We start from the raw sequence: 14,957 nt of genomic DNA on the forward strand, positions 1-14,957 counted from the left end.
AAAAGTTAACCAACAAGATATTTTTCCTCAACAATCTTATTAGTGATAGGAAAATAAACTTTCTTACATTAAGTGAAATATGGCTCACCGCTGATGGTGTGGCTAGTTTAATTGAAATCTGCACCTCCGAATTATAGCTTTACTCATGAGATTCGTCAAGGCAAGAAAGGTGAAGATTTATAAAATATTTATTTATATAAATATTTAATATTGATTGAGTCGGTCAAAGTGTAAAGATGTCTTGCCGTTGTTATTCAAGGTGTTTCTCAGTCTCTAATATTGTCCATGTATAGACCTCCTAAACATAATGTGACTTTCTTTGAGGAATTCTTAGACTAAGTGTTAATTATAATAACTAACTATGACAGGTTCCTAATTGTTGATGACTTTAATTTTCATATGGATAATCAGTGTGACCTGAAAGCTGAAGAATTACATTAACCTACTGCACTCTTTTGATCTGAGCCAGAACACTAGTCAGCCAACAAACAAGGTGGGGGCACACACTGGATATAGCAATTACTAAAGGATTAAAAATGGATGTGAGGCAGATCATGGATATTGGTTTATCAGACCATTTTCTTTTACTATTTAATGTACAAATACTGATAGCTACAATTAATGAGAAGCATATTGTTAAAAAACACTTCTTTGATTCATTTGCAACTTAAACGCTTGCTACCATTTTAAGCAACCAGTCCATTTGCAGTGCTTACTACAATAGTGATAATAATTTAAATAGTAAGGTCGGAAATTTTAATGCTAAAGTGAGAGCTGCCGCTGACATAGTTGCTTCTCAAAAGACAGTTAAAAAATCCTCCACCACTATTACACCATTGAAGAACCAAAGAGTGTCTGATTTAAAGAAAACATATCAGAGAGCTGAGCGTAAATGGAGAAAAACTAAATTGATAGTTTACTATGAAATATCCATCCATCCCACTATATCCTAACTACAGGGTCATGGGGGGGGGTCTGCTGGAGCCAATTCCCATCCAACACAGGGTGCAAGGCAGGAAACAAACCCTGGGCAGGGCACATTCACACACACTAAGCACACACTAGGGACAATTTAGAATCGCCAGTGCAGCTAACCTGCAAGTCTTTGGGATGAAACTAGAGTATCCGGAGGAAACCCTTGGAGACACGGGGAGAACATGCAAACTCCATGCAGGAAGGCCCCAGGAATCGAACCTGGGTCTCCTAACTGCAAGGCAGCAGCACTACCACTCCCCCACACACTATGAAATATTGAAGGCTAAAATAACAGAATATAACAACATAGTCTTGAGAACAGTGTTACTTCTCTAAAATTATAAATAACAATGCTAGTAATCTGAGAGTTTTATTCTCTACTATTGGTTGTTTGCTAAACCCTGGTCACTCAATGGAATGCTTCCAAAAAACCCAGTGAAACTTCTACAGCTTTTGTTGTATTTTTTAAAACACAAAATGAATATTAGAAATAATATAGTACATCCCCCAGTACTGATCTTATTAAACCCTGGTATTCCATTTTAAGCTAATAAATTCTTTCACCAGGATAGATTTACCCAATCTATATAGAATAATTTTTCAACTGAAACCCTTCACCTGCGTCCATGACCCAATGCCTACAAGCTTTTCAAAGAAGCATCTGACGTGCTAATTGATACTGTGATTGACATAGTAAATTTATCGTTAGATATGAAGGTCTTCCCAGACTGTCTTAAGACTGACATTGTTAAACCCCTGCTCAAGAAAAATAATCTCAACTCAACTTTAGACCTATTTCTAACCTGCCTTTCTTAAGTAAAATTCCAGAAAAGGCAGCCATTATGCAGCTAAATGATCACTTGAATAAACATGCTATTCTTGACAAGTTTCAGTTAGGTTTTAGAACAAATCACAGGACAGAAACTGCACTGGTTAAAGTAGTAAATGACTTGCGCATTAATGAAGACAGAGGCCGTTTGTCTGTTTTTATTCTCATAGATCCGAGTGCCACATTTGATACCATTGATCACAATATTCTTATAAATTCTTATAAATCAGTGGGTGTGCCTCTCTGACAGTGTCTTAAATTGGTTTGAGTCTTACTTAACAGGTAAAAAATTCCTTGTTAGTTATGATAATTATACAGTGATCCCTCACTATATCACGCTTCGACTTTTGCGGCTTCACTCTATCGCAATTTTTTTCTCATACACGCTTACGTCACTACGCATGCGCTTTCTGAGAACTTTTATCTAAGCCCTACGATAGCTCCTAAACGTGCTGCTTTTTCTAAGCCTTATGACAATAAAACTAAGCGCCGGAGGAAGATGCTTACTATCCAGGAGAAGGTGAAACTCTTGAATATGATTAAAGATGGCAATACCCTACAAAAGCCTCCTCACGCATATGAAAAGACAGCGCCAGCAACTGCCTGTCAAGATGTTCTTCAGCCGCGCACCCAGACACCCACTGCCTAGTACTTCTTCACTGAAGACAACAACGCACCTGCTGAAGATACTGCACCACCTCTGAAGACTCTCCCACTGAGGTCGTACCTTCATAGGTTAGTGGTTGTGTGCAATTAAATGTACAGTACAATAATCTACTATAAAAAAAGCGTTCGGGATTGTCCTTCCGTCTCGTGTGTGCAAAGCGCAGCGGTATTCCGCTTATTACAGACTTACTACTTGCTGATTGAGGTACGAAGCGACGCGATATGAGCAGAGTTCTACTGCTCTCATCGTTCCCTTGCTTTTGATATCCTGGAAAAATAGACAAAATTATGTCTCTGGAAATAATTAATGTTGATGGAGTACAAATAGGGTTACCACTTTTAATACAAAAAAATAAGGGAAGTGCAATTTCATTCTCAAATACGGGACGATTCCGTATTTTAAAGGACGGGTGGCAACCCTATCACAGAGAACGCTCTCCGACAAATTGTGCAGTTGGCTTGATAACAATTTCTGCTAACACTCTGCAGCCAAGTATTTGTTTCCTCCCACTCTCTGCGGTATTTTTGCAGCCGCTTGCGTTTAAGCTCTGAAACTTTAAGACACGGGGGGTTACCTGGAGAAGCATCTGCCATTTTTTTAATATTACTCTCTGCCAACAATTTGCAGACTCTACTTAAAAGAGCCGCCCTCCTCAATGGACAGTTAAAAAGACAAATCAAACTAACGATGACATCAAGTATTACCCAATCAAAAGTAGGAAAGGAGGCATCTTCATAAAATACGTGTGGGATGATTTGCATGATACGCTGCTTTAAAAAAATGATAAAAAAAAATACGGGACAAAACCCGTCCCGTATTGATTGAAAACGGGACGCGCAATTTCATTCTAAAATATGGGACGATTCCGTATTTTAAAGGACGGGTGGCAACCCTAAGTACAAATGCCTCAACGCCTAGTAAATATCAGGGGAGATGGTGCTTGCTTATTCTCATCTATAGCTTATTTAGTGCATGAAACTCTGTCTTTAGCGGTACAGATTTGGGCTGACATTGTACGACTTTGGACAGGCACTTGAGGGGATAAAAAAAAACTTAGGTTTTCGGGAGATGTTATGAATGGGCACTTTGATGTTCTCATTCTCTACACTTGCATGCCTGATGTACACATGGAGCGCACAAAAATTGAGGATAAAAGTCTTTCGCTTAAAAGGCGAGTCAGCTAGTAATATGATATTTGTAATGTCTAATATGTCTTATTTTCTCTTATTTTGTCTAATATATTGGGTAATACGAGTGTAATGGTGACTAAATGGTGTTATTTCATGTCTAGAGGGCTCTAATAATGTTAAAAAACGTATTTAGAAGGTCGTAAACAGGTTTTCTATACCCTGACTGCGAAAATATTCGATTTATAAATAAAGAATCCTACTTCGCGAAAATTCATTTATCACGGTAGAGTCTGGAACGGATTAACCGTGATAAACGAGGGTTCACTGTACTTCAAAGACACATGATATTCTATATGGTGTTCCACAAGGACCAATCCTGGGTCCGCTGCTCTTTTCGATCTACATGCTTCCATTAGGTCAGATAATCACAAGGCATAACGTGAGCTACCACAGCTATGCTGACGACACACAGCTGTATCATATTTATCAATATCGCCTGATGACCCAGACTCTCTTGTCTCACTGACACAAGTGTCTTGGATGAGAAGTCATTTTCTAAAACTAAATAAGGAGAAAACAGAAATCTTAGTGACTGGCTAAAATGGATATAGTGAGGGTATTAGAAATAAACCTGATCCATTAGGCTTAAAAGTCAAGACAGAGGTAAAGAATTAATAGGCAATTATTGACTCTGACCTAAATTTTAAATCACATTAATCAGATTACCAGGACAGCATTTTTTCACTTAAAGATCCCTTATAACTTAAGCATAACTTAGCAATATGCTGAAAAATTTGCTCATTCTTTTGTTTTTATTTGACTAGATTATTTTAATGCACTCCTTTCAGGACTACCCAGAAAGACAATTGGTTGCAACTTGTGCAGAATGCAACTGCCTAGGAAACGAAAATCTGAGCACATCTCTCCAGTTTTGATGTCATTACATTGGTTACCTGTGCCATTTAGAACTGACTTTAAAATACTGCTTATGGTTTACAAAGCCTTAAATAATCTTGCTCCATCTTATTTTTCAGAATGCCATTCACCTTAGATCTGCAAATGAGTGTCTGCTTATAATTCCAAGAGCTAAACCTTAAAAGAAGCGGTGAGGCAGCTTTCTGATGTTATGCACCTAAAATTTGGAATAGTTTACTGATGGAAATTTGCCAGGTTAATATGGTGGAGCACTTTAAAAAACTGCTAAAAACCCATTATTTTAACATGGCTTTCTCATAGCTACATTTTAGTGTAATCCTGATATTCTGTAAATGCATTGAATTATCATTTTTATGACCTGTGCCACCACCACCTCATCGAGGCACCATGCAGTCCCTACATTAAAGGATTGAAGGCCAGATGTCCACATGACTATCATCATCTAATTCTTCAACGTAAAGCCTGAAAACCATGAGGAATGATTTACATTATTTAGGTTAGGTAGAATGCCCAGTAGGGGCTGGGTGGTCTCATGGCCTAGGAACCCCTGCAAATTTTGTTATTTTTTTTTTCTCCAGCCCTCTGTAGTTTGTTTATTTTTTTGTCGTTTTTTTCTGTCCTCCTGGCCATTGGACCTTACTTTATTCTTTGTTATTTAGCATTGCCTTATCTTATTTTTATTTTTATATTTTTATTTTATATAAATGTTTCTTCATCTTGTAAAGCACTTTGAGCTACATCATTTGTATGAAAATTGCTATATAAATAAAATCTGTTGAAAACATGATATTGAGTTTTTTTCACAGTCTTCACTACAAACAATTTGAGGTAAATAACTTTTAAAAAAAATTCATTTTTGGGTGGAATATTCCTTTAAAATTGAGAAACATTCTGTGCGGATTCAATTGCAGGTTAGTTTCCTATTTTAATTAATTTAATTTCAGCTTGCATATTTTGTGTATTTTCCTCTTTTACTGGTTGGACAAATAGATTCCAAAACAAGTCAGGCACATGCAAGTCATTTATACAACGGCTCACTGATCCCGCTGCAAAAGCAAAAAGTTATATATCTAGTGTAATAAGGTTTCTTTTGAAAAAATAATATTCCCACAAAGAAAAAGTTTTGGGGACCGTCCCCATATATTGTCGTCCAGTCTTAAATAAAACAACGAACAACTTTCTTGAGAAAAAATGGCGACTTTATAGAGGGAAGGATTATGGGACAGGAAATGGTTGGCAGTAAGTGACGTCTTGAAACAGGAACTGGAAGTGACGTCATCGGGATGGGACGGAGGTGATGTGAATTGATGGAGCCGGAAGTGACGTCATCATGGTGGAACCGGAAGTGATGTCGTCGCGGCCATTTTGGAATCCGGAAGTGGAGGAGTTATTTTTCTTCCAGTTTTCTGTCGGGCAAAAGAGATTTAGGTAAGTACCACGTGACAACCCTCTATCTCGCGATGTTTCACTCACCTTTAGGCTCTTTGACTGCCTCCTAATCGCACATGTGTGACACTAGTTATATATCTAGTTATCAAAGTAAACCAAATGGAATTATGTAAGCACAGCTCCGTAAGCATAGAGTGAACAAATATGTATTCAACGTTTAAATTACACAAAAAACAACATTATTACTTCACTATTTTCACACAACAGTTATATCACAGCCTGGGGTCCTCCCCTGGTTAGGGTTCAAATTCATATTTTATGTCATCTTTGATCATTTTTTTTATTCTTTTGTATTAATATTATTGATGTCAATTTGCAATGGCCAGCAGCCATACACTTGCACTTCAGAACAGGTCACCCACCTGAAGCTAAGCATGTTCAGCCCCAAACAGGAAAAGCTTGGGTTGTTGCTGGAAGTGGTGACCTGTAGGGGGCGTTTACCCTGTGGTTTGAATTTGGATTCCAATGCCTCAGTGCAGTGACAAGGAAACTGTGCTGTAAAAAAGATGCTGTCCTTAGAAAGAGATGTAAAACCAAGGTCCTGACTCTCTGTGTCCATAAAAGATCCTTGGGCATCCTTTGTAAAGAGCAGGGTGTATCCCAATATCCTGTCAAAATTTCCCACTAAGGCCTTGTCATTCTGGTCCCCTAATCATCTAATTGGCTATCTCTCTCACCAATTCACAACCTACCAACTAATGTGTGGTGAGTTTACTGGCACAAAAATGGCTTCTGTTTCATCACCAAGGAGGATGCTGCATATTAATGGTCATCAATTACTCATACATTTCAATAATACATGTGCCTTTAGGATATGAAAATGAATCAGAGTGCCCAGAGAACATATACATGACCACAGGGTGCATATGCAGTATCTAAACAGGACACAAATGGACCGAAGTCCCCATTAAAAACACAGTGGATTCAGACAGTATTCAGACCTCTTCATATTCAGCACACTTTAATGTGTTGCAGATTTAACTTTGAATGGATACATTTGACATTTTTGCATATCAATCTACACTCAATAGCCTAGAATGACAACGTGAAACCGTTTTTGGAAATTCTGTAAAAATCAAAACCTGAACTCTCTCATTTATGTAAATATTCAGACCCTTTGCTGTGGCACTCCAGATTGTGGTCAGGTGGGTCACTGAGAAGTGTCTTAAACATGGTTGGAGTCCACTTATGGAAAATTGAATTGATGAGGAAATTACTTAGAAAGGCACACATCTGTCTATCTCTAAATATCCTTGAGTGACCCAGCCAAAGTCCAGACTTAAACCCCATCAGAAAATCTGTGGAGAGACCTCAAAATGGCAATTTATAGCTGCTTCCCATCCAATTGAATAGATCCTGAGTGAATCTTTCAGGAAGTATTGGATAAACTGCCCAAATCCTGGTATGCAAAATTCATAGAGACTTACCACTGAAACCTCGAAGAGGTAATCACCAAAGTGGCTTTTGCAAAGTACAGTAGTACCTTAAGATACGAGTGCCCCAATGTACGAGTTTTTTGAGATACAAGCCGTCACTAGGTCGATTTTTTGCCTTGAGTTACGAGCCAAAATTCGAAATACGAGCCATCAAAGAGCTTGTCGCCGCACATTCAGAGGAACTGACGACGGATGAGTTGAAAGAATTACAGACGCAGCAACATACGGAGGTTCTGCAGGAGATCGGTATCGTAGAGGAGCCAGAGTCGGAGGAGGTTACCTCATAAAGTGAGATAAAGGAAGTGCTGGCAATGTGGGAAAAAGTTTTGAACTTTAAAGAAAAGAAACACCCTGAAAAAGTTGCAACTGAAAGTGCAGCGGAGCTATTTAAAGACACTTTCCTAATGCTTGAGTTTATTTAAAAGATAGCCCTGAAAAAAAATTGCAACAGATAGTGCAGCAGGGCTATTTAATGACACTTGCCAAACGATTGACGTTATTGAAAAGAAACATCCTGAAAAAGTTACAACTGATCGTGCAGCAGCTGTATTTAATGACACTTGCCTAACACATTTTAGAAACATTCTGAAAGAGAGGATGAAACAGACCTCAATGGACAGGTTTTTATCGAAAACCCCTGCAGATGAAAGTGAGGAAGGTGCGGCGAAAAGGTCAAAAATCAGTGAATAACATTCAATTATTCAGGTCAGCCTTTCTCCACCACCTCCGTCAGCATCTTCAACTCGTCTGATCTCCAAGATAAATGCTGTACATTATACTGTACTTAATAAAACCAGTTTTTTGCAGTACATTCTATTGTATTGTGTTTTTATACAATATTCAAGTACATTTTTCTTATTTAAAAACATGTAACCAAAAAATTGCAGTGTTTTTTGGGGTTCCGGAACGGATTAATGGCATTTCAATTCATTCAATGGGGAAAACCGATTTGAGATAAGAGCATGTTGACTTAAGAGCTCGGTCACTGAATGAATTAAACTCGTATCTCAAGGTATCACTGTAGTGAATTAAGAATCTGCATACCTACACGAATAAGAGATTTCAGTTTTTGATTTTTAATAAATTTGCAAAACTTTCTGAAAACATATTTTCACATTGTCATTGAAAACTACTGAGTGTAGACTGATGGTCAAAAATGGTAAATGTATCTATTTAAAATGAAATCTACAACACGACAAAGTGTGCTGAAAGTGAAAGGGTACTGTCTGAATCCACTGTATGATTAGGCATGGAAATAATATTAAGAAATCTGCCTGTAGCTATGGGACTGACCAGAATTGTAACTTGTGGTCAATAAGGCCCTCCTTGGGCTGACCAGTATGCGCATGGAGCCCATTAAGTAAGGGCAGACAAAAGAGCAAATCTGCTTTATGTGAAGGTTGTGCTTGAAACATTTCTAATTGGAATTCAAATGTAAAACAATAGAAGCTTACAATATTAACCATGACTCTTAAATGTACTGTGGGCTAAATCTAATGTTTAAATGGTTTATAGCTCACATTTCTGTTTTTAATTACAGAAATACTGAGAAAATGCTTTTTGTCAGGTTAATTTTTATTTTGTGGATTATCTTCCAGTCTGAGGCTGTAAGCCTTTTGTCTTTCTTATTATTATAAGTCTGAAATAACTTTATAATATTATAAGCATAATTAATGTAACAAAACATTTGCAAATGCAGTTAGTCTAATTTAGGGGGATGAAGTCTATCTCAGCAGGACTGGATCCTACACGGCCCATCCATGTGTTTGTGGGCCGTATGCAAACTAGAGGATCTGAAGAAAACACCTGCAAACTCCATGGAGTGTAAACATTCCAAAAAACAGCGATTGTGCACAGGACTTAAACCCGGACAAGGGACCCATGATGTAGAGAGACCAGCCATTGGACTGAAATAACATTTAGATATTCATGATTTCACAAAACAGCATAGTAGAAGACTGACTTTTAGGACTAGATAGATAAAACTTTACCTATCCCAAGGTGGAAATTTGACTAACATTGTTATGGATTAGTTTAAAGAATTAAATAAATGGTATTAATTCATTGTTTTAAAAATCCACATACAATAGAGCACTACTTCTGGACATTTGTATCACATTACACCTTAACAGATATCTGATTAAATAAAAACTAAGGCTAATGTTTCTTGATCATCCGTGTCCCTGTGCTGCACCCTATGACGAGTTAGTCTTATCTGAGAGTTTCTGCAGAGTTTCATTATAAAGATTCACTCACTCAGAGACACAGAATTAAGGAGAACTCCGGACACAGCAAAGCCAGCCAAGAAACGCAGAAAGCAGTAGACACTGTAGGAAGGTGAGAAAGCTGTAGAGGTGCCAGCAACTGCCAGCTGTAGATATGACCATATCAGAAGTGTCCTTCGGCCAAACCTAACAGGAAAAACATGGAAAAATGTTTGGTTAGCTTCCCAGCTGTCTTATTATTACCTATATTATGATGACTCTTCAGTAGGTAAGACAGTAAAAATGAATTTAGGTTTTATTTTCAGGCACTATACATTTTGCTAGTAATGAGTAGTAATCTATTTTAAAATTATATCAAAAAAGATCTTACTGATCAATCAGTAGATCTGTAAAGAAATATAAAAGGTACAAAAACACTCTCTGAACAATTTGTCAGGAACACCTGCTTATCCATGCAATTATCTGATCAGCCAGTCATGTGGCAGCAGCACACAGCATAAAATCATGTAGGTACAGGCCAGGAGCTTCAGTTAATTTTCACATCAAACACCAGACTGGAGAAAAAATATGAACTCAATGATTTCAATTGTTGATGGTTACTGAGTATTTCTGTAACTGTTCCTCTCCTTTTCATACACAACAGTTTCTAGAGTATTCAGAATGATGTGAAAATAAAACGTCTAGTAAGTGGCAGTTCTACAGATGGAAATGTCTTGTTGATGAGAAAAGCCTGATTAGAATGGCCACACTGGTTCATGTTGAAAGCTGGTGACTAAGATAACCATTCTGTAAAACTGTATTGAGCAGAAAAGCATCTCAGAAAGTGCAACACTTTGAACTTTGGGTGGATGGGCAGTAGACCATATTGGGTTTCACTCCTGTCAGCCAATACCCAAAACCTAGGACTTCAGTGGACACAGGCTCACTAAAACTGGTCAATTGAAGACAGGCAAAATGTAGACTAGTCAATGAATCTTGATTTCTGCTGAAGCACACAGATTGCACAGTCAGACTGAATCCATTCACTCAACCTGCCTTGTGTAAACAGTCCAGGCTTGTGGTAGTATAATGGTGTAAGGAATGTTTTCTTGGCACACTTTGGGCTTATTAATTTCAATCATTGCTTGAATGCCATGACCTATCAGAGAACTGTTGCTGATCATATGAGTCCCTTCATGGCCACAGCTTGCCCATATTCTAATGGCTACTCCCAGCATGATAATGTCACAAAGCAAAATACATCATAAAACTGGTTTCATGAACATGACAATAACATTCAGTGCTCTTCAGTGGCCTTCCTAATCAGAATCCAATAAAAAACCTTTATGATGTGCAGCAGAGAAATCTGCAGAAACTGCACAGTTCAAAGTATGACAACATGGACCTGAATCTCAAAGGAATGTTTCCAGCAGATTGGGGATGCTTTGAGAGCATTAACAGTATTAGTATTGCATTTCTAATAGTTTGCTTAATGAGTGGATGATAGATAGAGAGATAGAGAGATAGATACCCTCATGATTTCTCCCATACAAAAATGGTTTTCCTAAGAAGTACACAAGAGACAGATAAACACAGAACACAAAGTACACAGTAAAGAAAACCTCAAGAAACCATTACCACACCACTGGCCTGCCTACATAGGTGGTCTTCCTTTGCTATCTTACGTCTCTCTTGCTCCCCTAATCCTTTACTTACATGAATAAACATTACACAAAAACCTCATCTCAACTCAACTCCAAACTCAACCCCAGAAGAGGAGGTCTTTCTTTTGGCTTAGGGACACCAAGGAACAACTCCCTCTATTGCACCCTGCATCAATGAACCTTCAGTACTTGAGATGGATTATTCTCTTGTTTAGCTTAAATGCTAATGGGAACTACTTTGAAATAAATATTAAAAAAAAACAAATTACTTTGAAATCATTTGGAATTCTTAGCTGTACTGCAGAAAACTGATAAAAAAAAGAATTTAAAAAAGTGATTATATAAATAAAAATTACCAATCATCACGCCAAAATCTAGTGTACAGCAGTGGAAGCCATAAAGTTGTTAGCATAATCAATGATTTGTGGTTATAAATACAACAAGGTTTTCATAAAGTGCATGACTGTACTTACTTGTCAGAGAGGCTACCTAGGATGATCGCCCCAACGAGGACGCCTGTCATGTAGATAGTCTGGCTTGTGTGTCTGAAATGTTTCATGTCACAAACAAGATCCCACTGTGGATGAAAAGAAGAAAATGTTGAAACAGAAAATGATAACTTTGTTCACGGAATTTTGTCACTTAGCTTGTGACATTATAGAAATAGTTATAAAGACATTCAGCATTCTGTTTAGGTGCTAATAATAATAGCCATTTCGAGGAGGTGTTGTTGACACTATTTCAATGGTCGTTGAACTTCTTTTATTATTGAAAACAAGCAGATGCACAGAATGATTCATCCCTGCTTGTATTACCTCAGAAACAGAAACTGCATACAAATAATAATAAACAGTATATCAGTATGTAACATTCTAGTGTGGCATACACAAAATGCAATGGCACCCATGCATATAATAAGTACAACAGCAGATGGTCTTGCCAGTCATTAACAGGACTCTCACCCTGAGAGGACCCACCTCCTCCAATGTGGCTATGGAATGTGCAGTTCCAACAAGACAATAAACAGGTTTGACAAATGGATACTTGGGTGGATAGGTCATTAAATATAATTAATGACTGATGTAAATTAGTTTTGGGTATCACACAGCTTTAATCACAGAAAAAACACTTCTCACAGAAAACGCAACACAGAAGAAATACAGCATTGTGCTCTGGAAAGGAAATGCGTTTCATCCCCTGCGCTTCCAGCAAGGCTGATGTACAGACCCAAATTGAGCTCACAGAACCATGAGCACCTTCTGATCAGCACACTACAGCATTCTTAAAGCACTGCTTTATGTTAAACATACCTCACCCTCAGTGATTTTGTAACTTGAAGTTTCTTTCATCTGTTGGCACTCCACAAGGCTGCTGCTTATCGCCTCTTTTGTTTATCCTGTATACAAATGACTTCAGGAGTTTACACAAAGATGGACATATTCTGAAATCTGCAGACGACTCTGTCATTGTTAGTCTTCTACAAGATAAGGAAGGCAGCCATGGACCTATTGGCAATGAGTTTGTACAATGGTGTGATCACTCTAATTTATGACTCAATACTTCTAAGACAAAAGATATGGTTGTAGATTTCACATGCTCTCCACCATCCACTGGCTCAGCCTTAATTAAAGGGGAGACAGAGGAGATGGTAGAGCAACCCAAATATCTGGGAACAATCATTGATAACAAACTAAACTTTGATCTTAACACAGCATAAATCAGTGAGCGGAAGCAGAGAGCGGCAGCGTCTCCCACAGGCACGTAGCCCTTCGCAAGCACCCGAGGAAGTTCACCTGAGGTAAAGCCGGCAGCTGACCAGTAGAAATAACCGGCAGTGAGAAATTAAAGTCGATCGCTCAGCGGGTGGTGGAAACTTAAAGCGACGGTGATTCAGCTGAACACGGAAAGCGCCAAAGCACCTATAAAAACAGCAAAGATGACTTCATCACTTAATGTAAGTTCTATCTGCTCTCTGCCCATCAAGGGCACGTTTATATGTTGTGTGTCCTGCACTATGTACAGCTCAGGTTTTCCAGCCGACAGTGCAGATAGCTTCACCTGCCAAAAATGTTTAGTTAATTTAGAGTTGGTCGGGAAAATACGCGAATTGGAGGACCGCGTTAGGAATCTGATAGCGATTAGGCAAACCAAAAATTGGATCAACTCGGCTTGTTTAGACAATTCGGCTACATCTGATTCGCTTCAGTCTCTCCAGGTCCCACTGTAGTCAGTGCGAGGCCGAAATCAGCAGCACCAATTCAGCCACAGGGCGAGTGGGTAACAGTAAGACGGGGTCTAAGAATCCAAAATTTAGTCCCCAGCACCCAGGTCACCAATTTGGACCCAGAACAGGTTCTCAGCTCTCCGCAGCGCGCCTGTGGAAACTGAGAATAATAAAGTGCTCATAATTGGCGATTCCATAGTGCGGAATGTTAGAATTCCAAACTATGTTAAACCAGCAGTTAATGTTAAGTGCCTTGCAGGGGCCAAGATTTCTGGCATAAAGGCCGCATTGGACCGTGTTGCCGACGATGAAGTATCTACCTTATTGCTGCATGTCGGCACTAATGATATTTATTTACAGCAATCTGAGGTATTAAAGCGGAACTTCATCTCTATGCACCAAAGCTAAAACAAAATGTCGGAATTTAATTGTATCTGGTCCCTTACCAAGAGTATATAGAGGGGATGTGATTTATAGCAGATTTCACTGCTGGCTAGAAACCTGGTGTGCAAATAAAAGCATAGCATTTGTGAACAATTGGGATGATTTTTGGGAAAGGCCTGGATTTTTCAGAAGAGATGGTCTTCATCCTAACTGGAGGGATCTTATGTATTATCCCAAAATATGGCAGCAAAACTGCCTGGTTGACTGATTAGAGCACCATCCAGGCCGCAGTCATGTGATCTTAAATCACAGGCTGTTCTTTATCCCACCTGTTATTTTCCTGAAGCTGTTACCCATAATCCCTGTTGTGGGGCATCCAGTAAATTTAGTCTTGATACAAACCATAAATTAATTGATAACCAAAAATAAGGTGTATAATTAGACCAAGGGATAAAACCAGACACTCCACCAGGGGCATCTGTAATAGAAATTTAATTCAAATTAAAACAAAAATATATCAGCAGTTCAGAAAGAACCATGCAGTTTTAAATGCTGTTTATTGAACATTCGCTCTCTTGGCACTAAAGCTGTTTTGGTAAATGATATATATTAAGTACAAAATCTGATCTGTGTCTTCTTACTGAAACCTGGCTTAGTAAATGTGACACTGTCCCCCTAGCTGAGGCGTCACCAGATGGATACTCGTTCCTTCATAAGTCTAGAGATTCTGGTCGAGGAGGAGGCCTTGGAATAATTCATTGTAACAAAATGCAAATCACTCCTAAAAATTTAGGCAACTTTACATCCTTTGAGGCATTCATTTTAAATATTAAAACAGATTCCAACACAATTATAGTGCTAGTCTACAGACCACCAGGGCCATATTCATTGTTCATGACTGAATTTAGCAACCTTCTGTCTGATTTGGCTATAAATTATGATCACGTAGTTCTGATGGGGAATTTTAATGTACACATTGATGTGGAAACTGACACTTTTAGCAAATGTTTTACTTATTTGTTAAATTCAGTAGGATTTTGTCAGATTGTCAAAGGTCCA

At 38.3% G+C, this 14,957-nt stretch overlaps 1 protein-coding gene across 1 annotated transcript in view; it reads right to left on the reverse strand.

Annotated features, from left to right (window-relative positions):
* The window catches only part of LOC120538587 (solute carrier family 22 member 6-A-like), a 52,072-nt gene that overhangs the window by 25,984 nt on the left and 11,131 nt on the right, over window positions 1–14,957 (reverse strand). Inside the window, exons 2-3 of the mRNA XM_039767977.1 lie at window positions 11,764–11,867; window positions 9,679–9,833 (exon numbers count right to left, since the gene is read on the reverse strand). Of these exons, the coding sequence (XP_039623911.1) occupies window positions 9,679–9,833; window positions 11,764–11,867 (259 nt within the window). The remainder of the gene's footprint in view (window positions 1–9,678; window positions 9,834–11,763; window positions 11,868–14,957) is intronic.

This window comes from Polypterus senegalus, chromosome 11, assembly GCF_016835505.1.
Source record: "Polypterus senegalus isolate Bchr_013 chromosome 11, ASM1683550v1, whole genome shotgun sequence".
Classification (NCBI taxonomy): domain Eukaryota; kingdom Metazoa; phylum Chordata; class Cladistia; order Polypteriformes; family Polypteridae; genus Polypterus; species Polypterus senegalus.